Below are 16,152 nucleotides of genomic sequence, written 5' to 3' on the forward strand. Positions count from 1 at the left end.
TAGTCCAAAAACTCGGTACTCAAGTATTCTCCACCTCGATCCGATCGAAGTGCTTTAATACTTTTACCTAGCTTGTTTTCTACTTCAGCCTTGAATTCTTTGAACTTTTCAAATGCTTCAGACTTATATTTCATTAAATATAAATACCCATACCTAGAATAATCATCAGTAAAGGTAATGAAGTAGGTGTGGCCATGTTGAGTCCCTACTCTAAATGGACCACAAACATCTGTATGGATCAAATCCAACAGATTTTGACTACGTTCAGGCTTCCCCTTAAAAGGAGATTTAGTCATTTTCCCTTTTAGGCAGGATTCACAAGTAGGTAGAGAGTTAATATCAGACATATCAAACATGCCCTCTCCCACTAGCTTGTTCATCCTCCTTGAGGAAATATGACCTAGTCTAGCGTGCCAAAGGTTTGCCGGGTTTTGACTATCGATTTTCCTTTTGTTTGTTGTTACCGGTTTGTCAATACAATTCACTGGAACGTCTTTTAGTTTCAAATTATATAGATCGTTTTCAAGTTGTCCATTTCCAATTAAACATTCATTCTTGTAAATACTGCAAATCCCATTCACAAAATTACAAGAATAACCATCTCTATCAAGCATAGAAATAGAAATAATGTTTTTAATTAAATCTGGCACAAATAAAACATCTCTCAACAATAATTTAAAACCATTCTGCAAAATCAAACAAACATCTCCAATGGCCGTAGCTTCAACTCTGGAACCATTCCCGAGCCTCAGCTGGGTCTCACCCATTCTAAGCCTGCGACTTCTTGTCATCACCTGCAAATCATTGCAAATGTGAGAACCACATCCGGTATCCAATACCCAAGAAGTTGTATTAAGTGACATGTTTATTTCGATATAGAACATACCCTTTGCAGTTCCCAACTGCTCAAGATACTCCTTGCAGTTGCGCTTCCAATGACCCGGCTTCTTGCAGTAATGGCAAACATCCTTGGATTTTCCATCGTTTGAAGCCTTTGTCTTTTGCTTCTTCTCGGGTTCCACTTTCTTGGGTGGGGCAGAACGTTTCTTGCCCTTCATACTTGGCCCCTTCTTAGCAGAAGATGAGGAGCCCACCAAGAAAGCTGGCTTATCCTTCTTAAGTGTGGATTCATATGTAACGAGCATATTGACCATCTCTTCAAGGGTGGCCTCTATCTTGTTCATATTAAAATTTATCACGAATCCATCAAATGAAGAAGGAAGAGATAGAAGCAGCAAGTCCACATTGAGTTCATGCTCCAACACCAAATCAAGGGTCGCTAACTTCTGTATGAGCCAAATCACTCGTACCCCATGATCACGGACCGAAGTCCCTTCACGCATGCGGCACGTCATCAACTCCTTAACAGTAGAGAACCTTTCAGCCCTCGACTGAGCCCCAAAAAGTTCCTTGAGTTGCGTGTGAATGTCAGCAGCATTCACCGTGTCCTCAAATCGCCTCTGGAGTTCATCAGACATCGAGGCTTGCATATAGCATTTGGTCTTGATGTCATGGTCGCACCATGCATCAAGTTTGGCCAATTCCTCCGGACTTATGTCAGCTGGTGCTTCCTTCGGAGGTGCTTTCTCTAACACGTAGAGCATTTTCTCCGAAGTTAAGACAATCTTCAACTTCCGGAACCATTCCGTATAGTTGGCGCCAGTCAGCTTGTTTTGTTCGAGGATCGAGAATAAAGGATTTCGCGAATTCATTGTATGAAATACTGAAAAGGAAAAACAGACATATATCAATGATTGTTTAACAATTTACTAAGACATAAAATAGGCGAATTTAATTTTATGAATCTCACTCCCACTATTTTAACGATTTCACCACCCTCTAGTGAAAACGGGAAACTTTTTCCTTAGTGAGAACATGGAGTCCAATTGACAAACTTATGGTCCCGAATAATATCAGCCAACCATAATTCTCAAAAGGTAGAGCCCAATTGCTTCCAAAGCAACCCCCATGTATTTACCTCATGTCCAATAAGGGCCCAATAATATGACGCCGTTTAAAGTGACATGTCAAGATGACCCATCAATATTAAGTTGTGATGGACGGTCGCCATGTGGATCCCCCAATAATATGAGCCGATCCCATGGGAGTTCCACCCAACTTACAACATTTGTCGATCCAATGTACAGCTTTCCGACGGACGGGCCCCCCCAATAATATGAGCCGGACCGTATCCGCGGGTAGCATCACATACATTGACCGTTGATGGAAGGTAGGAACATTTAAACAATATTTAAATTTCCTTTATTTATCTTGATATAAATTTTAAAACATATTTAAAATGAGGGATTTTATTTATAAAAATATTTGTCTCATCATTTTTAATTTATTGCATGCATTGCCGGATTCACGCAATTTATGTCTAAACATGCATACAATCATAATATCACATATTATATAGGATGATCGATTCCATTTCTAATTGACCCGTGGTTGCCAATCACGGGTCTTAGTCCAATCCTAGGTAATATGCAGTATGCAAATGCAATCCTATTACATATGCTTCCAATTTACATTTCTTCAGTCTTCATTGTCTGCTGGGCCCACCATCTTCAAATCTTGATCTCCCACTAAATCTAATGTATTTACAATTAAATAACAATGACAAGTAGGGGATACATTTTTAGGGGGTGGGAACGGGCTATAAACCAAGCCCACTTTTATTACATATGACATTCATATCGGGCCATAAACCAGGCCCATTAATAAAACCAACAACAATAAAGACAAAATGTAAATTCCTAACATACACCTACAAAATTGGTCATGGCAATCGATCATCCTTATCCAATAACATTTAATTCAAAATTAATTTATTGGATAACATGCTGTGGCAATTCAAATTTAAACAAGATAAAATCATATTTTATATATAAAATCACATTTCACATATAAAATCATATTTTATCTCCATATCAAATAAAATCATATTTTATCTTATAAAATCCAATTTTACAAATAAAATCATATTTTATCTAATATATCATAAGATCATATCTTATCATCAATTGTACCAAAATAATTGATTTCAAAATTCAATTTACGGATAAAATATTAAAATTTTCCAAAAATTCAAATTTATCCAAAATCAATTTTAAAATTTACGGACTCGAACAATTCGATCCGAAATCTCGTGAACCAATCAAAAACAATTTTTGACCGGACCAAAAATAAAATTTTAAATATTAAAATTAAAATATAATTTTTCCCGCGGGCCGCCCGGGACACTCCCGGGCCGGCCCGCACCCGGGGCGCGGGCCGGGGGCAGCCGGCTGCCCCCTTAGGGCAGCGCCTGGCGCCGCCCCTGGGCGGCGCCGTGCGCTGCCCTGGGCGGCGCCGAGCGCCGCCCTGCGCAGGGCCCAGCGCTGCGCTGGGCGGCGCCGAGCGACGCCCCTGGGCAGCGCCGAGCGCTGCCCTGCGCAGCGCCCAGCGCTGCGCTGGGCAGCGCACAGCGCTGCCCTGGGCGGCGCCGTGCGCCGCCCTGGGCGGCGACAGTCGCCGCCTTGGGCGGCGCCGTGCGCCGCCCGGGGCAGCAACAATTGCTGCCCCACCGGGCAGCGATCCAATCGCTGCCCGGGTTTTGCCCCGAAAAATTTTTTTTTATTAAAAATATTTATTTTGTTTCATAAACCGAGACTCAAAAATTTTGTACAATTGATTATTCAATCGATTGATCTGAGCAACCTGGCTCTGATACCACTGTTGGAAAAACTGGCGAGTTCCCAGACCAATTACGATTGATACCCGGTGCAGCGGAAGTTTAAAAATTTTTCATGGAACGTTTCCATGGTATGGGTATCAACCGTTCATTGATTGAATTACGTGTGTGTAAAATTCAAATAACAATTAAATAAATTTTACCTCAAATCTCGCAACGAGATTAATGGACACCAACAGAACAATTCTGCTCTTGTTGTCTCTCCCTGGAACCGATGAACGCCTTCAATCAGGTCCACGAACAGAGGTTTAATCCCTCTGATAGATTGCACTAGAAAATCTATCAGAAGTTTTCTGCGAAGAGAATACACGAATTTGATTCGTTATTCCTGACTGCAATTCAAAATCACAGACCGGAATTTCTCGGGCAGAGTGAAGGGGGGCGGCCGAAATATGTTTGAGAGAAAGGGTAGGGTTTTCGAAAATTGCTCTCAAAATAATGACCTGTTGTGTGTAATTTCTGTACTGAAATAACTTATTTATAATGCAGGCCACTAACACCTTAGGGCCCATTAGTCATAAGCTGGGGCCCGACAAGCAAAGCCCACTCGTTCAGAAATTAATATAAAATTCATCGTGACTCCAATTGATGAAACGATTTCACCAATGTGCACAGAAACCATTTCTGCACGTTTTAAAGTCAAAATAAATTTTCCTGAATCCGAATTCAGTGGTTTCCAAAAATGTCCATCCCTATGTCATTTTAGGAAATCCTACTCCCTTACTCTTATTTAAGAAGTCCAACTCCTTAGTTCATTAAATTTAACTCTTTAAATTTAACTATCTCAACGGGGATTAAAACTCCATTACACTGTGTGACCCTCAATGGTTCAGGGATACAGCTAGCCGTGGGCTCACAACTCCTTGTGACTCGGAACAACACTTTCCGACTTGCCCAACGAATCATGGTAAAGCGCCTAGCAACATCGCCCCATGATTCCCTAGGTATCACTGATAGTGCCTACAAGAACCAGTAGATTTTGGTTAACGTACAGTACGGTCCCTTCATCCATATATCCCGATCGAATCAACAACCATTGGTATATCGAGAGTCGCTCAAGATTCGATAACTATGCAATGCATCTTGAAGATCAAATTAGTGACATCGCATGTGCTACTAAGAAACCATTTCTTAAATCACATCAAGTACTCTGGCCAGAGATTTGTCACACTAATATCTCCTCAGATCGCATAGGATATCCACACTCGCAAGTATGTGGTGAATCCTTGACAACAATGCATTGACTCCTATATGTGTCGTAACTATACCCAATCTCGACACCTGATGACCCCCATAGAGTCGGTAAACGAGTCAAAGCACAGCACTAGCATATAGAGTCTCCATGATGTTTCAAGTCGTAAGGACTAATGGTGTACAACCAAAACCGCGGACTTTATCCACTCGATAAGTGATAACCACTTGGAAAGTCCGGATAGGGTAGTTCGACTATTCATCCTATGAATATCCATTTGCATGCTTCGAACATCTCCATGTTCCCTACCAATGAAACGTGGTACTCCGCATCGCAAATGCTAGTCTCAAACTCGAGCGATCCTTATCCTTATTATCGGACGGCTCAATCGACTAGGAACGGTTTTAGAATATACAGTGACTATAAGATGTATTTCATGATAGACATCTCCATGTTCTACCACATCTTACATACACTATAGTATATTCAAGGTCTTTATCAAAACAACAATAGTATATCACAATATAACAATATGAAGTAATATAAAGTCATTGCCATAAAAGTGTAAATAATATTAAACAAAAGATTGTTTATACAAAGAGTCAACAAAGCCCATAGCCACACAGTTGGCTCACTGGGCACCCACTCTTACAATGACTTGCTAAGGCATTGTCCTAATCATAATTTTGCGGATTGGGAAGAAATTGAGTTATTTTATAATGAGTTGAATACGCCTACCCGGATTTCAGTGGACTATTCTGCTAGAGGTACATTATTTTCTAAGGACCCTATTCAGGCTCATGAGATGCTAGAACAGATGACTATTAATAGTTTTCAATGGTTGTCTGAACGAATGGGAGTCAAGAAGTCTGTTGGAGTGTATGCAGTTGATCCTATCACATCTATCTCTGCTCAACTGTCTGCTTTAACTAAACAAATGGCCGAATTGAATAAGATGAGTGTAGCAGATCGATCAGGTGTGTCGGTTGTCATCTAAGAATCTCATCCACCCGAGGAAGCTCAGTACATCAATCCCAAAGGCTATGGAGGTTATCGAGTTAACCCTGTTCCAAATACTTATCACCCTAGCTTACGTAACCATGAAAATTTTTCTTATTCCAACAATAAAAATGTGTTGAATCCTCGTCCGGGATTCAATAAAAACAAGGGTGAGGGGAATCCGTCATTAGAAGATTTGGTATCTAATATTTTTGCTGAATCTGGCAATCGGATGTCGAGAACTGAGACTCTACTTGACAACATGAAGACACGCATGTGTATTTTGGGTGCCATGTTGAAATCCATGGAAACTCGGATTGGGTAATTAGCTAATGCTTTGAAGGATCAGAATAGAGGCCAATTTCCTAATAATACAGAGGTGAACCCGAAAGAGCAATGCAAGGCTATAGAATTGAGGATCGGAAAGAAAATAGGGGCTGAAGGAAGAGAAGAAGAGCGTGAAAAATCTGAGGAATCGGAAGACTCGGTGGTTGAAGAGATAATTGTTGAGGAGAAAAATAATGAACTTGAATTGAAACTGATGTACAAGCCACAGCTTTCGTACCCCCAAAGATTTAAGAAGAAGGCGTTGGATGAGCAGTTCTCCAAGTTTATAGACATCTTCAAGAAGATACATATCAACATTCCTTTCGTAGATGCTTTGGAACAAATGCCAAATTATGCCAAGTTTATAAAGGATGTGATGTCCAAGAAAATAAGGCTACAAGAAAATGAGGTGGTAAATTTAACTGAAGAGTGCAGCACTATTCTACAGAAGAAATTTCCACAAAATCTTAAGGATCCAGAGAGTTTTAATATCCCTTGTTATATTGGTTGTGCTCATTTAAAAAGAGCTTTATGTGATTTATGAGCAAGTATAAATTTAATTTCTTTTTCTATTTACAGGGCTTTGGAGCTTGGTGAAGTAAAAGCGACCACCATCACGTTGCAGCTAGATGATAGGAGTATCACATATCCACGGGGAATTGTAGAAGATGTTTTGGTGAAGGTAGATAATTTTATATTTCTATCAGATTTTGTTATATTAGATATGGATGAGGATGAGGAAGCTCCTTAGATTTTTGGAAGGCCCTTTTTGGCTACTGCAAGAGCATTAATTGATGTCCACAAGGGAGAACTCACTCTTCGAGTTCGTGGCAAAGCTGTAATATTCAACATCTATCATGCCATGAGAGGACCAAGCGGGGTATGCACTTGTAAAAGCATTGAAGTGATTGATTCTTATACTCCTTTTACATGTGCAGAAATTAATGATCCATTAGAGAGATGTTTGGTTGGAGACAAGGATGCTGAGAAAGAAGAGGACGTTGAGCTTTGTAAACAAGAAGCGTTTCTTGATGGTGCTCCAATGGAAAAGGTATTGAATCTTGAGAAAGAAGAGGAGTGGAAAATAGTGTGAAAGAGGAAACTCATGATCTTAAGGAGTTACCAGCACATTTATTCTATGCATTCCTAGGTGAAAATTTGACTTGTTCAGTAATTATTTCTTCTCATCTTACTGACATTACTCATTTTTACGTGTTTTTTATTGCATGGTTGCGTGTTTTTTGCATTCGTTTTGCATCACTTTTGTGTGTGTTGAAGTTATTTTATTTTCATTTAGTATTTCCATTGTGTTTTGTTCACTTTTCTTGATTTGTGATGGATTTGTCAGGAAAACGAGGAAATGTAGAATTAGGCAGTAAAGGGGTGCGCTCGGGCCGTCACTTTCCCAGAGCGCGTCCTCGAGAAAAAAAACAAGTAGAGGCAGTGCACCCCAGCGCCCGAGCCGTCAATTCTTACCGCTCGGGCAGTCTTGCAATTTTGGAAATTTTATTTTGCGGGTGTTTTACATGGAAAGGACTCTTGGGCACTATAAATAGAAAAAATTCTAACGTTTTGAGGGTTCGACTCTGAGAAGATAGAGGAGGAGCGGCTGCTAGAGATTGGAGGAGTTCTTCATCTCGTTTTGAGTTTTTCTTCTTCAAAACTTTAAGATTTTTATGTTGAAAAACTTTGTTAGATTAATTTTTATTATGAATTTCAGTAGATAAACTTTATTTTGTTGGAATTTAGGAGATCCTACCCCAAAAACACTTTTGAGTGATTGAATATTTTGGGCGAATTAAGTTTACTTTATACTATTATTTGATTTTGTCATAGTTTTATTATTCTATGTTGAGGAGTAGCTAACTTTAGCCTAGTTTCGTATGTTGTGAATTTTATCGAGAGGTGAATTCATAATGAGGATGAGTGACATGATCCATAGAATTAAAATATGCATAAAAATATGATATTTAGTACACGTTGATAACCATATACCACCAAGTTGAAAGTTAAGGGAATTCAAAAAAGAACAAGGCAATCGGTGATGATAAATAATCGGAGAGATTTGATTATTTCATTAGCTTGAATTAGATTGAAGAGAGTGTCAATATATCAGGAGTTCCTGTCAAAAATATGTGTATAAAAGTGAAATTCAATTGTCCAGTTCAATTAGGGGTAGGTGAACCGACATTCCAACAAATTTCTTCATTATTTATCATTCTTAAAAATCTTTTTCTCTTTTAATTTAAGTGATTTAAATTAATTTTGTTAGTTTATAATTCAAGTCATAATTATTCTCAAAATTTCGTTACTTTGGATAGAGAATAAAATAAATGAATTATTGTTGAATTAGTCCCTGAGGACGATACTCGTACTCAGTACATTTTACTATAACTTGATTCGTGCACTTGCGATTTCGAGGGGAATTGAGGAATATTTATATTTATTTTAAGTGTTAGTAATTGTTCGATCATTTTTTTGGCGCCGTTTCCGGGGACTATTAATTACTTTAAGTTATTTTATTTAAATTTCTCTGTACCAATTTTAATAACTATTTTCATTTGTGAACTGCAGAATACTCTTGCAGTGCATGCAACATTCATTTGATTCAGAACTCGTACCTCTTGATCCTAAAATCCAAAGAACCTTTCGTAGGAGAAGAAGGCAACAGAGAGAAGAAATGGCAGACGATGAACGACGAAGGTTGAATGATGGAGATGCTGAAAATAATGCACGATCTGTTTACAGATTCATGATGGATAGCGCCTTTGAAAGAGTGGGTGCCCGGTGAGCCAACTTGTGGCTAAGGGCTTTTATGACTCTATGTATAAACAATCTTTTGTTTAATATAATTTATACTTTTATAATGACATTTCTTTATATTTTATCATGTTATTATGTTGTGACATACTATAAGATGTTTAGATGAAGACCTTGAATATACTATAGTGTATGTAAGATGTGGTAGCACATGGGGATGGCTATCATGAAACACATCTTATAGTCACTGTATATTCTAAATAGTTCCTACTCGATTGAGCCGTCCGTTAATAAGGATAAGGATCGCTCAAGATTGAGACTACCATTTGCGATGCCGAGTACCACGTTTCATTGGTATGTAACATAGAGATGTTCAAAGCATGCAAATGGATATTCATATGATGAATGATCGAATTACCCTATCCGGACTTTCCAAGTGGTTAACACTTATCGAGTGGATAAAGTCCGAGGTTTTGGTTGTACACCATTAGTCCTTACTACTTGAAACATCATTGAGACTCTATATGCTAGTATTGTACTTTGACTCGTTTACCGACTCCATTGGGGTCATCAGGTGTCGGGATTGGGTACAGTTACGACACATATAGGAGTCGATGCTTTGTTGTCAAGGATTCACCACATACTTGCGAGTGTGGATATCCTATGCAATCTGAGGAGATATTAGTGTGACGAATCTGTGGCCAGAGTACATGATGTGTTTTAGGTTACTTGGTTTCCTAGTAGCACATGAGATGTCACTATTTGATCTTCAAGATGTATTGCATAGTTATCAAATCTAGAACGACTCTCGATTTACCAATGGTTGTTGATTCGATCGGGATATATGGATGAAGGGACCGTACTATACGCTAACCAAAATTTATTGGTTTTTGTAGGCACTATCAGTGATACCTAGGGAATCATGGGGCGATGTTGCTAGGTGCTCTTACCATGATTCGATGGGCAAGTCGGAAATTGTTGTTCCGAGTCACAAGGAGTTGTGAGCTCACGGCTAGCTGTATCCCTGAACCATTGAGGGTCACAAAAGTAATGGATTTTTAATCCCCGTTGAGATAATTAAATTTAAAGAGTTAAATTTAGTGAATAAAGAAGTAGGACTTCTTATTTAAGAGTAGAGGGAGTAAGATTTCCTAAAATGACATAGTGATGGACATTTTTGGAAATCACTGAATTCGGATTCAGAAAATTTATCTTGACTTTAAAAGATGCAGAAATGGTTTCTGTGCACATTGGTGAAATTGGTTTATCAATATGAGTCACGATGAATTTTATATTAATTTCTGAACATGGGGGATTTTCTTTTTCAGGCTTGAACTTATGACTAATGGGCCCTAAGCTGTTAGCGGCCCACATTATAAATAAGTTATTGCAGTGCAGAAATTACACAACACAAGGCATAAAATTCAAAAACCCTAGTTTTTCTCTCTAGGTGTGGCCGCCCCCTCTCCTCTCTCTGTTTGAAAAATCCAGCCTGTGAATTTTGAATTTGCAATCTGGTTTAACGGATCAAATCTGTTCTATCTCATCGTAGAAACTTCTGATAGACTTTCTAGTGCAGTCTGTCAAAGGGATTAAACTTCTGTTCATGGACCTGATTGAAGAAACGTTCGTTCATCAGTTCCTGGGATATACAACAAGAGCAGTTTAATCTGTTGGTGTCCATAATCTCGTTTCGAGATTTTAAGGTAAAATTTACATTGTTTAAATTTTATGTTATCAATTTTAATCGTAGGAATTTGATACCCATATGGAATCGTTCCATATAACATAAATTTTAAAACTTCCGCTGCACCGGGTATCATTTTTTTTTCTTCGATCTGGAGAACGACCATGTTCCAACAGCCTTGTCATCCATTGAGGATTCCAGGCCAAGCATAATCAGGCCAACAACAGCAGCAAACCATTTTGAGATAAAGTAGGCTATCATTCAAATGATTCAAAACTCAGTCCAATTTGGTGGGACAACAATTGACGACCCGAATGCTCATATTGCAAATTTCCTGGAAATTTGTGATACCTTCAAGCAACAAGGAGTTTCTGATGATGCTATTCATTTAAGCTTGTTCCCTTTTTCGCTAAGAGATAAAGCTAAAGAATGGCTAACAAATTTACATGCAGGTTCAATTACTACATGGGATGATCTGGAAAAAGATTTCCTCACCAAATACTTCCCTCCATCCAAGTCGATGAAGTTGAGAACAAATATCATAACATTTTCTCAATGCAAACAAGAATCACTCTATGAGGCTTGGGAATGCTATAAGGTTGTGTTGAGGAGATGCCCACACCACAAATTACCCGACTGTCTTGTGGTACAAATTTTTTACTATGGCCTTCCTCATGCTAATCACACTATGTTAGATGCAGCTGCAGCTGACATTTTGTTACGAAAATCACCAGAGGATGGTTGTGAGTTGATTTAAGAGAAGGCATCTAGCAGTTATCACCCTCAATTTGAGAGGAATGCAATGCGGAAATATACAGGAATTCATCACATAGATGCGTTTACTTCAGTGACAGCTCAGCTTGAGGTAATGAATAAAATGATTGAAGAGCTATGTTTGGGGAATTCTGCAATGCGCATTCAAGAAGTGTGCTGCAAAAAATGTGGTGTTGAACATTTTACTAAATACTGTCAGACTGGGAATCCATTCTATCAACTGGAGGGAGTTATAATAAACTTGAAAAAGTTTATATCATCCATTGAGACAAAAATGCAGAATCAGGATGCTTTGATTAAGAATTTGGAGAATTAGATAGGGCAGTTAGCTAAAGAAATGTCTAGTAGAGATCTTGGTACCTTACTAAGTGACACGAAAAAGAACCATAAAGTGCCGGTGAAGGCCATCGAATTAAGAAGTGGGAAGAAAATAGAAACTGAGAGACAAGAGCGTAAAGAGACAGAAGTCATTGTTGTACCGGAGAAAACAGCATGTAAGTCCTCTAATTCTACACCACCACCCACATCAGAATCAAATTTTGTTATTCCGCCACCTTTTTCTGCAGCTCTCAATAAGGCCAATCCTTAGTTTGACAAATTCCTATAAATATTCAAGAAATTGAATATCAACATTCCATTTTCCGATGCATTGATGCAAATGCCCAGCTATGCCAAGTTCTTGAAATAGATTCTCTCCAACAAGAGAAAATTAAAAGAGCATGCATTGGTCAGTTTGACAGAAAGTTGCTCAGCACTGGTTCCGAACAAGACCCCACCAAAGCAAAAAGATCCAGAGAGTTTTTCTATTCCTTGCATGATTAGTAATATTCATTTTCAAAAAGATTTATGTGATTTATGTGGGGTTTTTATTAAATTTACGGTAAAAAAAATTTGATTTCAAAAATAACGTGAAATAAGGAAAATTACACGAATACCGTAAAACTCTGTCAGTGATAGCGGACGCTCGAATATATTTATTCGAGCACCCGCTTTATGTGAGGAGGAGTAGCCACATGGCAGCGTCCGCTGCATATGACAGCGGACGCTGCCATGTGGGCAGCGCCTCCCACCCCCGATTTTAGCCGCCGTCCCCACCAGTTTTGGCAGCACATATAATGGAGGGTTGTGGCCCAATTTTAGACGCCGTCCCCCACCAATCTTGGCAGCACGCATAATGGAGGGTTGTGAGCCAAATTTTGTGTACAATAATTTTGTTAAATAGATGTATTCGTTCTTCACAATTCATATGTTTTTCTTTTCCAACAATTCACATGCATTCAGGGGTGGTTTTGCTTTCTTCTGTCCTCGTCTGGAAATTCAATTTATTGAAGCAGTGGTGGTTTTGCTTTACGTTTCAAAATTAATTTTCGTATTTTGAGAATTAATTTTCTTATTTTGAGTTGAGAAAATTCATTGAAGCATTATGTTATTTGCAAATTTAATTCAGAAATAAGTGTTATATTTCAAAATTAATTTTCGTATTTTTAGTTGAGAAAATTCATTGAAGCATTAGGTTATTTTTCATTTGAAATCGGCCATAAGATTTGGTTTTAGTTGATTGAATGAATTAAAAAAAGAAAAAAAAATCGTTCAATTATGGGATCGTGATGAATAATATTTGCTATAAATTAATTTCTTTAACTGTGTTTCGAAATTATAATGATAAAGACAAATAATATAATAGCAACTCCACACAAGATTTCCATCCGTGGTTTTGCATGCAAGACTTTAACTTGTTTTTTTTTAATTTTTAATTTTTTTATTTTGTTTTAATTGTTATAAAATAATAATTAATTGATAAATATTTTAATTTGTGTAGATAATTATGTATATTTATTTATTTAATTTGAATAATTAAATATTTAAATACGCAATTTAGTTATAATTAGATGTCTAATTTTTTATTCTATTTTTAATGTTTAGTCATTTATAGATTTTAATTTAATAATATGTGTTTATTGGTTTGCATAATATAATTGTCAGTAATTTTGTCAGGATGTCAACAAATCGAGGGCCAGTAGATCCCATTGTGCTATATTTACAAGCAACACATATTTTGTCAATAGTTTCTACAAAAACAGTTGATGACATAGTTCGAGCCAAACGATCAGATAATTTGATTTGGAATTTATTTAATGTGAATGGCTTGCACAGTCGTGTGATTGCATATTTAAATTACATGGGGATTTATGGTGTTTTGCTATGTGGGTCTTGGATTTATGATAATCATTTGATTACTGCTCTGGTTGAACGATGGCGACGTGAAACACACACGTTCCATTTTAGATGTGGTGAAGCAACCATTACTTTACAGGATATTTCCATTATTTGGGGTCTGTCTATTGATGGTGAGCCTGTAACTGGTATAGATGTTTCACACAATGTTGAAGAGTGGCAACATATATGTTTGGATTTGTTGGGATTTACGCCACTGACATCGCATTTCAAAGGTGGTCACTTATCGATGACCGCTTTATATGAGCATTGCACGGCTGCACTTGTCGATGATAATAGTCCAAAGATAGATGTCGTAAAATATACCCGTTGTATAGCATTAATGATTATCGGAGGAATCATGCTTCAAGATTATCAAGGAGGATCTGTTAGACTGATTTTTTTGCAACTACTATGGGATATTGATCGCATCAGATCTTATAGTTGGGGAAGTGCAGTTTTGGCGTTTTTATATCGTGAGTTATGTAATGCCACACGTACAGGAAAAGCTATAATATCTGGGCCTCTATTTATCCTACAGGTATAAAATTTTTTGTTAATCTATTATCACATTATAATAATTTTCTAATTTTATTTATTATTAATGACAGATATGGGCATGGAGCCGGATTAAATTTGTTAACCTTGATCTGAAAGGCTTATCTCTTACCGTGCCTCAAAATGCAGGCGATGAGAATATTCCATTTGCTCCTTATGGTGCAAGGTAATATTTAAAAATTATTATCATTGTATAAATTACAACTTCATTTTCTCATAATTTTAAAAATATTTTTTTTTTATTATAGGTGGTTAAATGTGTACAGTTACACTCATTCACCAACACACTCTGTTAGAATTATAAGAGATTGCTTTGATCGTATGACTAATGATGAGGTGTGTTATTGGTCTATTGAAACTTTACAACAATTAAATAAATTTATATTTATTAATTAAAATTGATATTTTTATTATGCAGTTTAACTGGATAGTTTATAAAAAAAAAAGATCCAGATGTTAAAGTGATCATTGATGCATACGATAATAGAATATGGCGATGTGTTTGTCCTCTTATTTGTTTTGAAATTGTGGAGATGCATCGTCCAAACCGGGTGCTGAGGCAATTCAAAATACGCCAGTCTATTCCAAGGCCTTCATTTGACAACGATGACCTACACAACATCAGTAGAATCGGTCATCGTAACACAAATTGGAGGGAACATCATAAAAATGTTATTATTATTTGGAATAGCAAATTGAATCATGTTGCCCGAGGCGATCGACATGGAAGGAGATCTAAGCAGACTGATGATGATTATTTTCCATGGTTTGAGCGCATTACTGTACTCATTATATCGCCTACAGTAACTGGACTTGGTTTCCGGCCATATCCCCACGATTTATATGTTGGCGAACAAAATAATATTCCACAAAATTTTAGTGTGCCATCTCCTGATTTGCATTAGTCATCATTGGGGTTTGTTCCTCCTCGGCCATCTGGTGGATTTGAAAATGCCGGACCATCTGGTGGGTTGTGCGCAGTTGGACCATCTGGTGGGTTGTACACTCCGGGGCCATCAGGTGGATTTGAAAATACTGGACCATCTGGTGGATTGTATACTGCAGAACCATCTGGTGGATTGTACAATACCGGACCATCCAGTGGGATGTACAGGGCAGGACCATCTGGTTCATATGTTGATGCTGGTTATCAGACTCCATTTTGGGAAAATATTCAAAGTTTTAGAGATCTTCTTAATGCTAACTGGCAGCAACCTGTTCAACGTAATACTCTGGCTCCCGAGAGAAATGTTGTTTCACCTGTAATATTTCCTGGTTATTCAGATGAGCAACAGAGAGGAGTGAAGAAATTGTCGATGTTCCCGTAGTGCGTAGAGGACAACGAAGATGTAGACCACTTGCTTGTGGAACCGGTGGTCATTTGTATAACTATAATTGCCATGAAAAATCCTGATATATATTGTTGTTTTGTTATTTGATAAAATTTTTAATTTTCAGTTTAGAGTTAATATCTTTATGTTTGACATTTAAATAAATGTTATATGTTATTCCATGCAATTGTTTAATATTAATTATTACAAAATATATAAACGCATTCAAACCAACAATATTAAATATATTTCTTACTCAAATGCATACATTATTTAACTAAAACTAACAAACACATGTTTTATTGAAACATTTTTTGTTGTAGACTGTCTTCATCTGCATACCACGTTCATTCGATGTTCCTGATATACAAAATATATAAAAATATATTTTATGTAGAATATAATTCATAAGAAATTATGAAAGCGACAAATTAAAATTTTCAAAACTTTTACCTGTTCGTTCTTCATTGTTGTCTCTCTCTCGCTACCGGCCTGTCCATCTCGTTTCTCAGCCGAGTCGTTGTATCCCTACCTGCTCTTCTTCTTTCACGTCTAACCAGGTTGTGTTGCAACT

At 37.5% G+C, this 16,152-nt stretch overlaps 1 protein-coding gene and 1 long non-coding RNA gene across 2 annotated transcripts; both read left to right on the forward strand.

Moving 5' to 3' along the window:
• The first annotated feature begins 13,654 nt into the window (after window positions 1–13,654).
• On the forward strand, window positions 13,655–14,236 carry LOC140862325 (protein MAINTENANCE OF MERISTEMS-like). Its single transcript, XM_073265339.1, has one exon. The coding sequence runs from the start codon at window positions 13,655–13,657 to the stop codon at window positions 14,234–14,236; it is 582 nt and encodes a 193-aa protein (XP_073121440.1).
• An 80-nt stretch (window positions 14,237–14,316) lies between these two features.
• Window positions 14,317–14,791, forward strand: LOC140860282 (uncharacterized). The gene is made up of 3 exons (XR_012143665.1): window positions 14,317–14,413; window positions 14,496–14,583; window positions 14,666–14,791. It is a non-coding gene; the product is annotated as an uncharacterized lncRNA (long non-coding RNA).
• Window positions 14,792–16,152: the final 1,361 nt, after the last annotated feature.

This window comes from Henckelia pumila, chromosome 4 (genome assembly GCF_033568475.1).
Source record: "Henckelia pumila isolate YLH828 chromosome 4, ASM3356847v2, whole genome shotgun sequence".
NCBI classification, from domain to species: domain Eukaryota; kingdom Viridiplantae; phylum Streptophyta; class Magnoliopsida; order Lamiales; family Gesneriaceae; genus Henckelia; species Henckelia pumila.